A 19,442-nucleotide genomic window follows, 5' to 3' on the forward strand; every position below is an offset into this window, starting at 1 on the left:
TATTATACACAAGCTTTAGCCCACCCTACTGAATTGATTGATTGATTGAATATTTTATTAGGCAAACATGTAAAACAGCACAGTTACATTTAAAATACTTTGTCTAACAGGTCTGTTCATAAAAGTCCTTGCGGTCTTGTTTCCAACGAGGTCCTTGATATTCAATTCCTAGACATAGTGGCACCACAGTTCAAATATCAATACAAAAAAAACTGAAAAAGATAACATTATGTACATCAAAGAATAAAAAAGGGGGAAAAATAAAATAAAAAACTATATGTACAAGAACAGGGGGGGGGGGGGGGGTCGTCTGTCTAACCTGAAAGGTGAATTTTCAGGGCTGTTTTAAATGAGCCCAGCGAACTGCACTTTTTGAGGGAAGGGGTTAAACTATTCCACCACTGGGTGGCAGTGCTGTAGAAGTAGAATTTGCCCATGTTTGTTTTGTGGGTGGGTGGTAGAGGGTAGCACGGGTCCAAAAAATGGGATCCGAACCGAAACGGACCCGTGGATAATTGGATCGGTCCGAACGGAACCGAGAAAACATTCTAAATTACTGGACCCGGTCCGAAACGGACCCGTACTAGATGGACCCGGCCCGAAACGGGACCGAGGCAAACTGGACCCGTTCCGAAACGAGAATAATTCAAATATATTAGACCCGGTTTGACCGGGTCTCAGACCCATACTGGACCCTGAGCTTATTTATTGCTAAAATCACCGTGGTATTCATATTAGCCATGTGTGTCAGTCAGCTCCTAATCCCCCCGCCGCATCAGAGTAATCACACCTCCAGAAGACTCGCCCCAAAACACACTCGCCCCCATTTTTACGGGGCCAGCCTGCCAGCATGGCAGCGGGCCCTGTTTTAAGATTCCCCTTATTCCGTCACTTCTGCCACTTTTCGCAGTTCTGGCTGAACCGTGCATACGCTTTTTACGAAACTCGGCCATATGGTAGATGGTCATGAAAAACGATCAAGAAATAATTCTCACAATCTTTCGTCTAAAGGTGGCGCTATAGCACTCAATTGAAAATGGCAACTTTGAACAGGTACAACGCATGCCCTGTTTGACCTAGAGCCATGAAACTTGGATACACATATGCGTCTCCTCATGCTGAACAACTTTCATCCTCTGACTTTTGACCTCTGACCTTTAGATCTCCCACCACTTTGAATTATATGAAAAACAGTCATTGGCTCATAACTTCTGCATTTTTTCACGTATGGAAAATCCGCTACTACGTTTTGTCTGCAGAGGTCCAAAATTCATGTGTAAAGAGTTTTGTGCAGATTACTCAAAAATCCCAGGAGGAGATAGATTTGAACTATTGCAGTTTTATGAAAATTATTCATCTGCCCCTAACACATACATGCAGACTCACATTTCTTTGAAACGTTGCAGAAATGTTGAGGGTCATTCCAAATATCACTGAAACCAATCTTACTCCAATTGGCCAAAGGGGGGGCGCTATAGCAATTTTTTGAAAATGCAAACTTTAAACAGGCAAAAGTCATGCCTCATTTGGCCGACAGCGATTAAACCTACAGCATACAACATACAACCTTAGCTGTATATGACAACAGATGTCTAGATGCAAAAAGTCCAGGAAGAGTGTCTCGCCCATCCTAGGGCGGCAGGGTTATAGAAAGAGCAGTCCGTCGCGTCATATTACAAGACATGTAGTTGCACCTCCCACCCACCAAAGTCAACTCCCATCCCTCAGAGCACGTACACATGTTCCCACAGTGACGCATCACAGCTGCAGCCGGTGCGTGACCTTGAGCGTCTAGTATCTTATCAGCTTTTACCTAGACAGTGCATGAGAAACATTTCTAGCAGAAAACACATTTATTGCTGAGTCATATTGTGCTAGCATTTCTCTGAAGGGCTAATAACTGGGCCCTTGTCTCCTTTGAGCGGGATGGTGTCGACCCTGTGGGTCTCTGTAGTATCCTAGATCAGGACTCGGTGCATATGTGTGGGGGTGCGGCATCGCACCCCACTGGACTGGCTTTTCCCCCTGTAGAAGGAAGATGGCCCAGCAGCACGGGGCTTCTTCTCCCTTCTCTTCTTGTTGTGAGATGAGGAGGAAGTGGAAGGTTTAGGGGCCACTTTGCGATCGATGCGCTCGCTCTCAACAATAAGGTTAGAAATAAGTTTAGGGTTAGGCATAGTTTTACTGAGGTTAAGTTTAGGAATAAGGTTAGGTTTTGGCACCGTTTACTGAGGTTACGTTTAGGAATAAGGTTAGGTTTAGGCATAGTTTACTGAGGTTACGTTTAAGAATACGTTTAATGAATACCGCCGGATTTTCCCCGGGGCGACTGTGTTTTGTGGCGAGTGTTTTGGTATTCTTTAACAGCAGTCAGTGCAGTGTGCTTGAGATTGGCTGCGTATCAATCGGCTGTTAACATTAAACTATGAGAGAACAGGTGATATGGATTTGGGAGCGTGATTACAACGCATTGGTCTCATTTTGAAACCGAAGGTTAAAGAGATTAAAATAATAATAATAATAAAAAGCTGGTCGTCGGGTCCTCACGGGTCCACACGGGTCCATCCATTTCAAATGGATCCAACCGACCCGTGCCTGAGGGACTTGTCATTATTTTGGCCCCGAATCGGCTCGGTTCTCGGTTCGGGGCTTGGGTATTCGGTTCCGGGCGGACCCGTGCTACTGTGTGGTGGGTGGTACCAGATCGTTGTTAACGCTCCCTCTAGTTTTGTGACTGTGGGTGTCGCTAACGTTTTGGAGGTATTATCGGTATTATAGGGGGCATATCGGGCAAATTTGCATTTACAATTTTGAAGACCGATCCCATTTTTTATTATTTAACCCTGTCTTCTACTGCTACTGTTTATATACTGTATTATACACAAGCTTTATCCAACCCTACTGCTACTGTTTATATACTGTATTATAAACAAGCTTGTTAAACATGCAAAGTGTTTCATGTGAGACCGTTCAGTCCTCTCTTTCATCATCCCTTCTTCCTCTCTTTCATGCATCCTTCATCCTCTCTTTCATGCATCCCTTCATCCTCTCTTTCATCATCCCTTCTTCCTCTCTTTCATGCATCCTTCATCCTCTCTTTCATGCATCCCTTCATCCTCTCTTTCATCATCCCTTCTTCCTCTCTTTCATGCATCCTTTATCCTCTCTTTCATGCATCCCTTCATCCTCTCTTTCATGCATCCCTTCATCCTCTCTTTCATGCATCCCTTCATCCTCTCTTTCATGCATCCCTTCATCCTCTCTTTCATGCATCCCTTCATCCCATCCTATAGAACATGTCATCGCTCTGTACGACTATGAGGCCCTTCACGATGGAGACCTGGGTTTCAAGAAGGGAGACAAACTCAAAATCTTAGAGAAGTGAGTGTGACACATTGTCCATCTTTAGTTTTCCATGTTTTAAACATATAGGCCTTTAGAATAAACTCACAAACTAGAGCTAAAAACTTGAGGCTTCACATGTCTTGTATGAAGTTACTTATTATGTAAAGTGCTGTGATAAATGTTGTTGTAATTGTTTTATACAATATACACTGTGTTATTTATTCGTAAGTGTGTTAATCTGCTATATAGTTTGTTCTTCCTTCCTTCCTCAACCCCACCCTCTCTCTCTCTCTCTCTCTCTCTCTCTCTCTATGCAGATCAGATGAGTGGTGGAAGGCTATGTTAATCAGTACAGGTCAGGAGGGATACATTCCCAGTAATTATGTGACCACAGTCCTGTTGGAGCCAGAGGAGTAAGTAGTACTATTTATACACTGTATGACTGTTATGTATGAGTTAATAAGTAGTATTATATATATACTGTATGACTGTTATGTATGAGTTAATAAGTAGTATTATATATACACTGTATGACTGCTATGTATGAGTTAATAAGTAGTATTATATATATACTGTATGACTGTTATGTATGAGTTAATTAGTAGTATTATATATATATACTGTATGACTGCTTTGTATGAGTTAATAAGTAGTATTATATATACTGTATGACTGTTATGTATGAGTTAATAAGTAGTATTATATATATACTGTATGACTGCTATGTATGAGTTAATAAGTAGTATTATATATATACTGTAGGACTGTTATGTATGAGTTAATAAGTAGTATTATATATATACTGTATGACTGTTATGTATGAGTTAATAAGTAGTAATATATATATACTGTATGACTGTTATGTATGAGTTAATAAGTAGTATTATATATATACTGTATGACTGTTATGTATGAGTTAATAAGTAGTATTATATATATATACTGTATGACTGTTATGTATGAGTTAATAAGTAGTATTATATATATACTGTATGACTGTTATGTATGAGTTAATAAGTAGTATTATATATATATATATACTGTATGACTGTTATGTATGAGTTAATAAGTAGTATTATATATATACTGTATGACTGCTATGTATGAGTTAATAAGTAGTATTATATATATACACTATATGACGGTGATGAATGGGTTAATAAGTAGTATTATATATCACCCATTTTTGAGAATTGGGACAAATCATGTCCTTCCAAAACATTTCAAGTTATTATTTATTAACACACTAATTTGAAAAAAAAAGTTTGGTTAAAATATATTCTTAAAGGATTTATTTGTATGACTGTTATGTATGAGTTAATAAGTAGTATTATATATATACTGTATGACTGCTATGTATGAGTTAATAAGTAGTATTATATATATACTGTATGACTGTTATGTATGAGTTAATAAGTAGTATTATATATATACTGTATGACTGCTATGTATGAGTTAATAAGTAGTATTATATATATACTGTATGACTGTTATGTATGAGTTAATAAGTAGTATTATATATATACTGTATGACTGTTATGTATGAGTTAATAAGTAGTATTATATATATACTGTATGACTGTTATGTATGAGTTAATAAGTAGTATTATATATATATACTGTATGACTGCTATGTATGAGTTAATAAGTAGTATTATATATATACTGTATGACTGCTATGTATGAGTTAATAAGTAGTATTATATATATACTGTATGACTGTTATGTATGAGTTAATAAGTAGTATTATATATATACTGTATGACTGCTTTGTATGAGTTAATAAGTAGTATTATATATATACTGTATGACTGTTATGTACGAGTTAATAAGTAGTATTATATATATACTGTATGACTGTTATGTATGAGTTAATAAGTAGTATTATATATATACTGTATGACTGTTATGTACGAGTTAATAAGTAGTATTATATATATACTGTATGACTGTTATGTATGAGTTAATAAGTAGTATTATATATATACTGTATGACTGCTATGTATGAGTTAATAAGTAGTATTATATATATACTGTATGACTGTTATGTATGAGTTAATAAGTAGTATTATATATATACTGTATGACTGTTATGTATGAGTTAATAAGTAGTATTATATATATACTGTATGACTGTTATGTATGAGTTAATAAGTAGTATTATATATATACTGTATGACTGTTATGTATGAGTTAATAAGTATTATATATACACTGTATGACTGTTATGTATGAGTTAATAAGTAGTATTATATATATACTGTATGACTGCTATGTATGAGTTAATAAGTAGTATTATATATATACTGTATGACTGTTATGTATGAGTTAATAAGTATTATATATACACTGTATGACTGTTATGTATGAGTTAATAAGTAGTATTATATATATACTGTATGACTGTTATGTATGAGTTAATAAGTAGTATTATATATATATACTGTATGACTGCTTTGTATGAGTTAATAAGTAGTATTATATATATACTGTATGACTGTTATGTATGAGTTAATAAGTAGTATTATATATATACTGTATGACTGTTATGTATGAGTTAATAAGTAGTATTATATATATATACTGTATGACTGCTATGTATGAGTTAATAAGTAGTATTATATATATACTGTATGACTGCTATGTATGAGTTAATAAGTAGTATTATATATATACTGTATGACTGTTATGTATGAGTTAATAAGTAGTATTATATATATACTGTATGACTGCTTTGTATGAGTTAATAAGTAGTATTATATATATACTGTATGACTGTTATGTACGAGTTAATAAGTAGTATTATATATATACTGTATGACTGTTATGTATGAGTTAATAAGTAGTATTATATATATACTGTATGACTGTTATGTACGAGTTAATAAGTAGTATTATATATATACTGTATGACTGTTATGTATGAGTTAATAAGTAGTATTATATATATACTGTATGACTGCTATGTATGAGTTAATAAGTAGTATTATATATATACTGTATGACTGTTATGTATGAGTTAATAAGTAGTATTATATATATACTGTATGACTGTTATGTATGAGTTAATAAGTAGTATTATATATATACTGTATGACTGTTATGTATGAGTTAATAAGTAGTATTATATATATACTGTATGACTGTTATGTATGAGTTAATAAGTATTATATATACACTGTATGACTGTTATGTATGAGTTAATAAGTAGTATTATATATATACTGTATGACTGCTATGTATGAGTTAATAAGTAGTATTATATATATACTGTATGACTGTTATGTATGAGTTAATAAGTATTATATATACACTGTATGACTGTTATGTATGAGTTAATAAGTAGTATTATATATATACTGTATGACTGTTATGTATGAGTTAATAAGTAGTATTATATATATATATACTGTATGACTGCTTTGTATGAGTTAATAAGTAGTATTATATATATACTGTATGACTGTTATGTATGAGTTAATAAGTAGTATTATATATATACTGTATGACTGTTATGTATGAGTTAATAAGTAGTATTATATATATACTGTATGACTGTTATGTATGAGTTAATAAGTAGTATTATATATATACTGTATGACTGCTATGTATGAGTTAATAAGTAGTATTATATATATACTGTATGACTGTTATGTATGAGTTAATAAGTAGTATTATATATATACTGTATGACTGTTATGTATGAGTTAATAAGTAGTATTATATATATACTGTATGACTGTTATGTATGAGTTAAGTAGTATTATATATATACTGTATGACTGTTATGTATGAGTTAATAAGTAGTATTATATATATACTGTATGACTGTTATGTATGAGTTAATAAGTAGTATTATATATATACTGTATGACTGCTATGTATGAGTTAATAAGTAGTATTATATATATACACTATATGACGGTGATGAATGGGTTAATAAGTAATATTATATATCACCCATTTTTGAGAATTGGGACAAATCATGTCCTTCCAAAACATTTCAAGTTATTATTTATTAACACACTAATTTGAAAAAAAAGGTTTGGTTAAAATATATTCTTAAAGGATTTATTTGTTTGGTCTGGTTTCCTTTTTTTTCATCTAAACTTACACTCTGCCACTAAACACCCTTGTCTAAGACAAGGATTCACAACTTCAAAATAGTTTTTTCATTTTTTGTTAAAAGCATAAAAAAAAAAACTAACCAAGTTTAAGAATGTACTTTTGCCATCATCAACCTCTTTCAAAAAAAAAAAAAGCTTTTGTCCTTTAAACTTGTCCAAGATTGTTGTCAACTCCATCAGTAGAAGATGCCATCGCTCTGGACGACTATGAGGCCCAGACCGATAAAGAACTGAGTTTCAAGAAGGGAGACAAACTCAAAATCTTAGAGAAGTGAGTGTGACACATTGTTCATCTTTAGTTTTCCATGTTTTAAACATATAGGCCTTTAGAACAAACTCACAAACTAGAGCTGAAAACTTGAGGCTTCACATGTCTTGTATGAAGTTACTTATCATGTAAAGTGCTGTGATAAATGTTGTTGTAATTGTTTTATACGATATACACTGTGGTATTTATTCGTAAGTGTGTTAATCTGCTATATAGTTTGATCTTCCTTCCTTCCTCAACCCCACCCTCTCTCTCTCTCTATGCAGACCAGACAAAGCGTGGTGGAAGGCTATGTTAATCAGTACAGGTCAGGTGGGATTAATTGCCAGTAGTCATGTGACCACAGACCTGTTGAAGGCAAATAAGTAAGTAGTGCTATTTATATACACTATATGACTGTTATGTATGGGTTAATAAGTAGTATTATATATATACACTGTATGACTGGTATGTACAGTATGAGTTAACAAGTAGTACTATACATACACTGTATGACTTATGTATTGGTTAATAAGTAGTATTATATATACACATCGCGACACGTTTGTGAGCTTGAAGATCTGTTTTTTTTTCTCTCTATGATTAGCCAATACATTTTTTACCCCCTTTTTTCTCCCCAATTTAGTCGTTATGCCAAATGATTCCTCCCCACACACATTTATGTGTTGTCACTGCTGTTGTATCCTACTCAGGGGCGCCGATTTAGGTCCGCGCTTTTGGATGCGCGATTTATTTTCCGGGTTTGTTACCTTTTTGTTTTTTTTTGTTACTTTAATGCAGTTAATTTGGTACAAAAAATGTACTCCATGAAGTGAAGATGTCGGAGGTTTTTTCTTTTTCTTTTTTTGTGATGAGTTTGTGATGGGTGCTCGTCATTTCCCCTGGGTGCTTTAGCCCCGAGGCACCCACAGTATCGGCGCCCTTGATCCTACTGACTCACCTGCCAATAAGGAGCGAACGTATAGAGCATTCGTCCTACTCCTCCCGCCCAACACTCCCCGCTGACTGTTTTTTTTTCACTATGAAACATGTGTTTTGTTTTTTTCAGGAAAATCTGCTTTTTTTCAGGAAAATGTCTACATTCTAATTTACTGTAGCAATGTATTGATATAAAAAAAAACTAAATGTACTTTGTAATTTGTGCTTTAGAACACTAAAGTATTGTACAGTGCAATGCGTTGTGAGCTTGTAGATCTGCTATTTTCAGAGAGGGGGGGGTAACTATATATATATATACATATATATATATATATATATACACACACACACATACATATGTCAATAGGAACTTAAAAAGATCCTTTCTTCCTCTGTCTTCAGGGTCAGCCTCTTCAGAAAATTCTTCACTTCTAAAAAGTAATTCCTGAAGAAGTCATGAGTCAGCAGTGAGCAGAGTGGGGGCCGCGACGAGGGGTCAGAGTTCAATAAACCTGCCTGCAGGGTCGAAATATTCTGGGGGGAACATTCACCAGTTATTTTCAACACAGAGGTTTGGTGTAGAGTGAGAAAAAGAGCAGGTCAAGTTTACTAAGTATTGAGGGGTTTAAATGTGTGAAAACTACACATTAACATGAATCCAACATGTTAATAGAAACGATTATGTGTAACACTGATGACAGAGTCTGTCAAACTAGTCTATGAAGTTATCTATGAAATCTATGAACAAGTTTAATCTGTAACACCATGTTGTTCATTCCTTTTTGCTTTTATTTAGTTTTCACTTCATGTTTTTAGTTTAGTTTTTTTTTGTTTTTAAAGCAGGTTTTGCTAGTTTAGTTTTAATTTTTAGAAAATGCTTCAGTTTTTAATTGTAATGTATTGGTGGTCAGGGGCGAGATTCAAAAAACAAAAACAAAAAATAATCTTGGTCAATGAGACCCTTGATGTTTGCTCTATACTTCTGTTATGTTATAATTACCTGATAAAATGTTTTATCTAAATCAATCTTTCTATAACCTACTGATCGCCTGATCAAATCAAATGTATTTCATTTTGATTATTCTTTTCAAATAATTCCTTAATGTGTTACTGTACTTCTGTGCTGTTTACATTTTGTCGAATAAAGTATTTAATCAATCAATCCCTTCTTGCATAAACCATGAGAATAAAGGTCATAATAATTACTTTTTGTACGTTCGTAAAAGTATAGACATATTTAAAATCATATTTGTAGAACACGATTTTTGGTGTGTAGGAATGCACTGAGGCCACTAGATGGAGCTCTAATACAATGTCATTATAACTATGTATGAACCTCATGGTACTCTAGCACCTTAAGATCCACTGACACAGACCCTTCAAGAAGACCCCAACCCAAGATCCACTGACACAGACCCTTCAAGAAGACCCCAACCCAAGATCCACTGACACAGACCCTTCAAGAAGACCCCAACCCAAGATCCACTGACACAGACCCTTCAAGAAGACCCCAACCCAAGATCCACTGACACAGAGACCACCTCAGGCTGACATGCTGCTGGTTCCTCAACTGCTTGCTGGGCCTGGCACTAGGTAAACTAAAATAATGCTTCTTAAATGCTTCTTTAAAACATATGGTTCAATATGGTGGTGGTTCTCAAGAAATATTCTCTTTCAAGGACCGTAGCGCGGCACTCGGTGCCACACTACCAGCTTGTAGATCTGCTATTTTTAATAGCCAAAGTATAAAATATGGAAAAAGGGGTTAAAATGATTGTGATTGATTTTATTAACTGATTGTATTAACTAATTGTATTAACTATTTTGCTGGGGACCCCCTGGTAGCCCCCCAAGTACCCCTGGGGGTCCCCGGACCCCACTTTGAGAACCATTGCCCTATCTTTAGGGCATTGGTGGGACATGTAGTTTTTTTTTAGTCGTGGTCCCTTTAGTGGCTCTGTACATTCCTGACACAACAGGCCAATACTTATTAATTGAAGTAAATAGGAGGTCAAAGAAGAACAAATAATAACGAATATCTAAAACATTCAAAAGATCTCTCACAGTGTGAGGACTGCTGTCCTGCTTATAAGTGATGGGTTTAGTATTAAGATTGGCCTCCTATTTACTCCTAATTAATTAATCAATGTATTAATTCATTAATCAATTTATGAATAGGAATATTGTATCAGGGATGCGACAAATTAAAATGTTTTTTTTACTATATACCTTTCACCACTTAAACCCTAGTATCCCAGATTTGGGCAAGTCTTAATAGGCAAAAATTGCAGATCTACAAGCTCACAATACCTTGCGCTGTGAGCTTGTAGATCTGCTAAATCAAAGAGATTTGGTGTAGGGGGGAAAAGGAGATGACCAAGTATGACACCGTTCAGTCATAGTGTTTTTAATAGAATTATTAATTAATGGTTCATTAAAGCACCTTGGTCTGAAAGGGTTCTTTCTGAAACCTTTTTTTCCCCTATGGCATCACTCTGAAGAATCAGTCTCAGTTCCATGTAATGTGTGTGTGTGTGTGTGTGTGTGTGTGGGGGGGGGGGGGGTGGGTGGGTACCGTGCACGCTGCTCCCTCTGCTGAGGTGAAGCTAGAACGTGGATCCTGTCCAATGTTCTGGTTCCTCTTCAACGGTCGCTGCTACAAGTACGTCTCTTCACCAAAGACCTGGGCCGAAGCAGAGCTGAACTGCCGGTCCGAAAGCGCCAGCCTGATGTCCATCCATAGTGATGGACACAACTTTGTCCTAACCTTGATCCAGAACTTTGACCCACATGAGAGATCCACCTGGATAGGACTGAGTGACACTCAGTTGGAGGGTAGATGGATGTGGTCTGATGGCTCCAGACTGCCCTACACCATGTGGGCTGATGGTCAGCCAAGTTGTGGTCAAAATCGTAACTGTGTGTCTACAAACTATAACACTAAATTGGGTGACGCTCCATGTTCTAATACTTTTCCTTCGTACAGTCTCTTCTGTGTCTGATTCAACCACTGACTTGTACTATATGGTCTCCATAATAAAAGTACATTAAATATACTCATGTGTTTACTGGTTCAATCATTTCAGTGAGTCTCCATTGTGAAGAACATTCATATAATAAACTCTATTAGCAGTGCTGGACAAAAGTACTCAACTCCAGTACTTGAGTCAAAGTAATAAATATACCTGGTCTATATTACTCAGTTAAAAGGTGAAAGTTCCTCAGTCAAATTTGTATTTGAGTTAAAGTACTGGAGTACTTGCTTTTAAAAAAGAATGAAGTATTCTAATTACATTGTTACATCAATACATTACTGTATTGGAATTTAGACATTTTCAACAACAACACAAATCACTAATAGTCAAAGTAGCATGTGACAGGTTGTGAGCTTGTAGATGAAATGAATAAATATAATACTGATATATAAAATCATTAAAGTGACACTTTTTCTTCTTCAATGTAAAAATGTATTAAACATACAAACCGGCCAAAACTTTGGACATTTCTCTCTACACGGCCAAACCTTGTCAGAAAAAAAAATAGTGAGGGTATATAACAGCCATTTTAAATGCTTAATGTAATATTGAATAATGACATCTTACTTTAAATGTGTTGCATATGCTCTCAATGTGTCAACTTGTTAATTATACTTAATTGGCACGTATTTGTGCTGGTTAAAAGCTTGTAAAATTGTTATGAAGATATGACAGAAAATGATGTTTAAACTATTTGGGCAGTACCTCCACAGCCCACTGGGTGGTGCTGCGAGACCGTCCAGTAGAGAATGGCTGAGGTAGACAGACTGCAGTCCTGTCTGTCTGAAGTAATACCAAAGATTGTTAATATAGGAAGATACACATTCTCCATTGGAGCCACTAGAGGCGAAGTAGTACACAAATCCTACAAATGGTCTCCTAAGTAGGCGTGGTTTGCTTCTCCCCCTACCATCCCACCACCCTCCCCCTACCCTCTCCCTGGCTGACAATGTCATATGGATGTGCATTTGTGTATTTTCTTCATTAAAGAAAATAAATGCTTTACATGTTTGAAAGTGCGCTGTTATTGGCAAAGATGCTTTTAAAGAAACCCATAAAATTCCCACCACAAACTCACACGTATTATTCAGTCTTATGCTAGATGTGCTCCTGTTTCTGCTCAACATTGTAACCTTTTATTTATAAGGTATATATTTTACCACTATAGAATATTTTGTGTTTAGCATGAATGTTTAGCAAAATGTCATGATTCCCAAATCATACCCCATCAACCAAGACAGTTAATAATGGAAAATTATATTATTGAGCATTGGAACACACATTTTATAATTTTTTATATGGAAATGTCCATAATGATTTCACGTAGGCCTACTACATTCACAATCACATATAGAATCTCAGTTTATCCGTTTTTAGAACATCTTATGGGGACAGAGCATAGAGTTCAAATCTAATATAATAATACAATATAACATAAGGCCGGGACAGAGCCCTCTATGTCTCGTCCGTCAGACTGCAGATGGACTCTTCAGATATCTTCCCAAATCTCGCGAGAGTGTGTTGCTGCCTGGGATAGAGAAAAGTCGATAACAAAGTTGATTTTCTACAAATTTGTGTCACAAAAAAAAAAACAATTTTAGTATGAAAATCGTGCATATTTTTTGTCTTGTGACGATTGGCGCCAATATTTAGTTCAGTAACCATGGAGCTAAAGAATGGTTCAGAAGCTGTGTTCACGTTCACTCTTCCATTGGAATCAATAGACTCCAACTTGCTTCCTGTCTCCTAAAAAGGTGTCCACCTACGTCACGCAGAAACAAGGAGAAACGGGAAGTAAACCGGAGAATGCGACTCTTGCTATTTTCCTCTTGGGTAATACTGTAGTGTCCCCATTCCCCCACAACTTCCTCCACAGGGGGATCTAGTTTCTTTAGCGCAGGGGGTTGTTGGTTCGATTAGAGATTGGGATTTAAAGAGAAAATCAATTATATTTCATTTAGTATAATACCAGCACTTATTGTATGTGTTTGAGCTCTCCTAGGGGCATTACATTTACACTCTATTTCCACTCCAGGTGAAAACCTACAGCAGTGTAAAAACCACTGTGTACTAATAGTACACAGTGATGTAAGACACACAGCTGCAGCTAATCAAATGAATAATGGGTATGTTACATTTTAATACTGTCTATCATGCGTGGCTGAGGCTCTGGACACACCTAGGAAAATCTAACACTCATTATTCATGTGTTTGGTGCAGCTGTGTTGCTTGTGTAGCCCCCACAGTCAAATTTGTGAGAAGTGGACCGTGTGTGAACAGCCCTGCCAATAGGGCTGACTGGTAACACTTTGGACTGACAAGCGGGAACTTAGGGTTCAATCCCAGCTCACTGTGATTAATTACTCTTACTAGTTTACATGTTTTTAATCTGCCGTAGTTTTTCACCTGAAGTGGTAACAACAACTTTAGAGGGTGAATGCACATTGTAGAGAGAGCCCCCATTCTACATGCCATTTAAATCTGCTATATGCATTGACTTGCTTACACAGTATCTGGAACTGTGAAATGTTGGACAAGACAGCTGATAATAATAATGAAATTTGGGAGATATGAATATAGATGCATTTAATGAGAACTGCCCCATGTGGAAGAAAATTAAGTCGGTTGCTAAAATATGTAACCTGTCGCAGGTAGTAACATCAGCAACCAGAACGGCCACAAACAAAGTTTGCTGTCACAACAACAACATGTATTGATCACATCTATACTAACAGGCCCAAGCAATGTTCCACAGCAATATCAGTAACCCTGGGTTGCAGTGACCACAACTTGGTTGCAATTGTGAGAAAGACCAGTATGCCCAAAGCTGGCTCTAGAATTAATTATAGAAGGTCGTATAAAAGTTTTAATCAGGCATTATTTGAGGGGGAGGTGAGGAGTGTGCAATGGTCGGATGTATGGAGTGAGGAAAATCCAGAAAAAGCACTGAGTGAATTTATGAAATTGTTCTTGGAGATTGCCGATAAACATGCTCCAATGAAAAAATGGAATGCTCGGTCAAAAAGTGCACCCTGGTTGGATGATGAATTAAGGAGATTAATGGCCCAATGTAATGATGCAAAAAGAAATGCAGATAGAACAGGTTCTCTATCTGTTAGGCAACATTAATGTAAACTAAGAAATGCTGTGACAAAATTGAATAATTATTAAAAAAAGGGAATATAGGCTTAAAATAAATGATGCTAAGAATGATGGAAAGAAGCTGTGGAGAACTCTGAATAGCATAATGGGAAGGAATCCAAACATGCATACCTCCTTCATAGAGACAGAAGGTTCATTTATCACAAAGCCATATGAAATTGCTAACTATTTTAATAATTATTTTATAGATAAGGTTGATAAGTTGAGGAATATCATGTGTACAACGAATAACAACGGGTCACATGACATCATTAAAGACGGTATCATGAAGGGAAAGGAGTGCATGTTTGGATTTCACCAGGTTGTGGAAGAAAACATAGAAAAAATGCTGTTACATTTATCTGATGACAAACCTCCAGGTACAGACAATCTTGACTGCAAACTACTCAGAATTGCTGCTAAATATATATCCAAGCCCTTATGTCACATATTCAAAAAATGCCTAGAGTATGGTGTTTGCCCAGAGATTTGGAAGGAAGCTAAGGTCATTCCACTGCCCAAGGACAAAAAATCCACCTTCGCTGGTCCAAACAGTCGCCCTATTAGTCTTCTTCCAGTGCTGAGTAAGATTTTTGAAAAAATTGTGTATGTTCAGATTCAAGACTATCTCTCGAGTAATGGTCTAATAACAAGCTGCCAACATGCATATAGACAAGGGCACTCCACAAGTACAGCAATGGCACAATAACTGATGATTGGCTAAAGAGCATGGATGACAGAAGGCTGGTAGGGGCGGTACTGTTAGACTTCAGTGCTGCTTTCGATGTTATTGATCATGCTTTGCTGTTGGGAAAATGTAAATGCTATGGTTTTAATTCTGTTGCTCTGGCCTGGATGGAGAGTTACCTGTCAAAGAGAAAGCAGAGGGTGTATTTTAATGGAAGTTTTTCTGACAGTAAGGAGATGCAGTGCGAGGTCCTCTTTTATTTTCGATATTCACTAATGACCTTCCTTTGGCATTAAATAAATCTAGTGTGGTTATGTACGCAGATGACTCAACCATGTACAGTACAGCATACAGTAGGTGGGTTAAATGATATACTCAATGCTGATCCTCAATTGTGCCTATCACTTGCCGGGAAGCCAGTGGAACAGGTGAAGGAGGCTAAACTGCTTGGAATTGTATTAGATCCTAAACTAAATTGGACAAAGCAAATTGATAATATAGTAACTAAAATGGGAAGGAGCATCGCTATAACCAGGAAATGTTCCAAGTATATTACATTAAAAACTCTGAAAGTAGTAACTCAAGCTTTTAGTCTTGTCACACCTTATTTGGTCATCCGCTAAGAAGAAAGACATACAGAAATTGCAAACAGCTCAAAACAAAGCTGCCAGATTAGCTCTCCAGTGCTCTAGGAGCACACATGTAGTAGAAATGCACAGAAATCTATCATGTCTTACTGTTGAGAATAGATTGCATTCATGCACTCTCACCTTTTTCAGAAATGTTTTAACTGACCAAAAACCCCAGTATTTCTTTGACCAGGTAGGATACAGAAGAGATGAACATACCTATATGACTAGACAAGCCAGTTCAGGTGATATGGTAACACTTAAACCAAGAACAGATCTTCTCAAAGCTTCTACTATCTATAGAGCTGTAATAGGATGGAACTCATTGCCTAAGTACATAATTAATACAAACACAACATTCACCTTTAAGAAAAAGTTAAAAGAACATCTGATGAAAACATGCCTGTACTAATCCCCAGACGCACAGGGTTTAATGTGTAATAAGTGATTTCGTTTTATTTTAAATTTACTTCTTGATTGTACTTTTTGTTTTTTATTTTCTATTTTTATTTAGATTATAGGGATTGTAAAGTTGATGTAAGGAATGTCTCTGTTAAAATGTTTGTCTGTGTCGGACCCCAGGAAGACTAGCTTTTGTCATGGCAAAAGCTAATGGGGATCCTAATAAACAAAACAAAAAAACAAAACAAAACAGATAAATATTGTGAAAATAGCCAAAGTGCGACCCCGTTGTGAGCTTGTAGATCTGCTACTTTCAAATAGCCTATGTATAAAAAAAGGCTAAAGTGGTTAATGTATTGTAGCGTCCCCAACCCGTAGCGTCGCCAAGAAGCCACAATTTCTTCCATTGATAGAGCTAGTTTCAGTAGTGCAGGGGTTGTTGGCCAGGCTGATGAACCGTGGGTCATGGGTTCGAGGTGGTGCATTTCTGGGCCCAGTTGCACCACCTCACACTAAGTTCAAACTTAGCCTAGTTATAGCTTAAATGGCTTTTAAAAAAGGCCATTTAACCCATTTAGCCGGGAAAGTATGTGTCATTTTTAGATTTCTTTATATATATTGAGGAAATATATATATTTTTTAGATATATATTCAAAGATTTGCACTCATTTTCACGATTTAAAAAAAAAATAGCAGATCTACAAGCTCATCTATGAGCTTGTATATCTGCTATTTTTTAATAGCCAAATAAATCTAAAATGACACAGATACATTCCCGGATTGAATGTGTTTAAGCTATAACTAGGCTAAATTTGAACTTAGTGTGAGGTGGTGCAACTGGCCCCTGGGCCGTTACTATACATTTTATAATGTAATAATTTGTATCTGCAAAGTAACTAGTAAGTAACTAAAGTTTTTCAAATAATTGTAGTGGAGTAAAAGTATAATATTTGCCTCTGAGATGTAGTGGAGTAGAAGTAAAAGTATTGGAAATTGGAAATACTCAAGTAAAGTACAAATACCTCAATTGTACTTACGTACAGTACTTGAGTACATGTACCTATAGTTACTTACTTTCCACCACTGTTCTCAAAGAATATTCATTTTACACTCTTTTTTAATAAATGTAAGGTTTTAATACCTAGCCCTGAAACATGACTGTCATACCATGACAGTCATGGTGCCGAGTCGCCCTGGTCTAAAGTTGTGTTCGATTTTTTTCACATTGCCATCTCTCACATAAACATAAACGTTCAGATTTCAAATATAAAGTGCTTACCACCGAGCCACGGATGTTACAAGGCGATGCGGACCGCGATGAGTACCCGTATCTCCCGTATTGTTCATTAAAAAGCATTTTAATCCCATCGCCAGCCATTTTTTATTTATTTTTTGGTAATGTATCAGAGTGCAATACACCTCCCAACCATTAGTGTCGCATGGTTGAAAGTATCGGAGACAATTTGGAGAAAATGGCCGGCGATGGGATTAAAATGCTTTTTAATGAACAATACGGGAGATACGGGTACTCATCGCGGTCCGCATCGCCTTGTAACATCCGTGGCTCGGTGGTAAGCACTTTATATTTGAAATCTGAAGGTTTATATTTATGTGAGAGATGGCAATGTGAAAAAATCGAACACAACTTTAGACCAGGGGGACTCGGCACCATGACGCTTGTATACAAGGCAAGCGTCATGTGAACCATGGCTAGGTTTTACCCAGAGCCTTTACCTATTCCTTGCCAACAGGGGGCAGCAATACGGGGCTCTGCCTCAAAGAACAGCTCGCGCGAAGAAGACAGTTGGCAGTCAATATTTTTTATCAACAACGCATAGAAGAAGAAGAAGAAGAAGAAGAGAGGAGATGTTATGATGTAATGAGTGTTAATTATCATCATTAATGATGATAAAACATCTCCATTAAAGCTGTTATCAGACAGAGGGCCGTGTAGTTGATGTAGTTTAACTCCTCCAGAGGAAGACAACACACATTTAAAGCAGGTAAACTCCTTCATGTTGGAAAGCTAACTGTCGTTAGCCTAGCACCGGCTGTTAGCCACGGTTCACATGACGCTCTGTCATGGCGGAACTTCTACCCGCTGTTTAGCACTTTCTCCATTTACAGCCCGTACATCTACGTAAAGGTTCATATTTCAGATATAAAGTGTTTACCTCACGGCCACGGATGTTATAATTCACGTCGGGAGGGTGTAAGTACCCGTATCATCCGTACTGTTCAATAAAAAAGCATTTTAATCCGAACGGTGGCCATTTTCTTTGTTTTTCCTCTATACGTTTTCAACTACGCGACCCTATCGGTTGGGAGGTGTATTGCACTCATCTGGTACATTATAACTCCTTTAGAAAATGGCCACTAATCGGATTAAATTGCTTTTTTATTGAACAATACGGAAGATACGGGTATTTATACTCACCCGAAGTGAATCATAACATCCGTGGTCATGAGGTAAACACTTTATATCTGAAATATGAACCTTTATGTAGATGAACGGGCTGTAAATAAGGAAAATGCCAAAACCAGGTTGAAGTTGTGCCATGACTGTCATGTTTCAGGGCTAACAGAGGTGTAGCTTCTCTGATTAGCATGATGCTGCTGACTGACTGACTGTTTGTTGTTGTTGTGTGTAAAGGAAGCAGTGGTGTAAAGTAGGAAGCAGTGGTGTAAAGTAACTAAGTACTGTACTTGATTTTGTACAATTTTGACATATTGTTTTTACTTTACTGGAGTATTTCTAATTGTCAGGACTTTTACTTCTACTCCACTACATCTCAGAGGCAAATATTGTACTTTTACTCCACTACAATTATTTGACAACTTTAGTTACTTTGTTGATATATATTATAACACATACATAACATACATGTT

The 19,442-nt window shown here is 36.3% G+C and overlaps 2 protein-coding genes across 9 annotated transcripts in view; both read left to right on the plus strand.

Moving 5' to 3' along the window:
* The window catches only part of LOC308077756 (uncharacterized protein), a 49,561-nt gene extending 39,788 nt beyond the window's left edge, over positions 1-9,773 (plus strand). For 2 of the 5 annotated variants that reach the window (XM_080418659.1, XM_080418658.1), the window contains exons 20-24: positions 3,294-3,381; positions 3,663-3,758; positions 7,633-7,743; positions 8,007-8,105; positions 9,061-9,773. In XM_080418659.1, the coding sequence (XP_080274785.1) occupies positions 3,294-3,381; positions 3,663-3,758; positions 7,633-7,743; positions 8,007-8,105; positions 9,061-9,100 (434 nt within the window). In that variant the 3' untranslated portion in view covers positions 9,101-9,773. Of the gene's footprint in view, positions 1-3,293; positions 3,382-3,662; positions 3,759-7,632; positions 7,744-8,006; positions 8,106-9,060 lie in introns of those variants that run through there. The other 3 variants (XR_013932441.1, XR_013932442.1, XM_080418660.1) reach the window with 3 other exon arrangements.
* Positions 9,774-18,377: 8,604 nt separating this feature from the next.
* The window catches only part of LOC308077758 (BRCA1-associated protein-like), an 801,007-nt gene continuing 799,942 nt past the window's right edge, over positions 18,378-19,442 (plus strand). For all 4 annotated transcript variants that reach the window (XR_013932444.1, XM_080418665.1, XM_080418667.1 and 1 more), the window contains exon 1: positions 18,378-18,556. The gene's annotated coding sequence lies outside the window, so the exon portion shown is untranslated. The remainder of the gene's footprint in view (positions 18,557-19,442) is intronic.

The sequence above is a fragment of the Gymnoscopelus braueri genome, assembly GCF_963280865.1.
Source record: "Gymnoscopelus braueri genome assembly, chromosome: 22".
NCBI lineage: Eukaryota > Metazoa > Chordata > Actinopteri > Myctophiformes > Myctophidae > Gymnoscopelus > Gymnoscopelus braueri.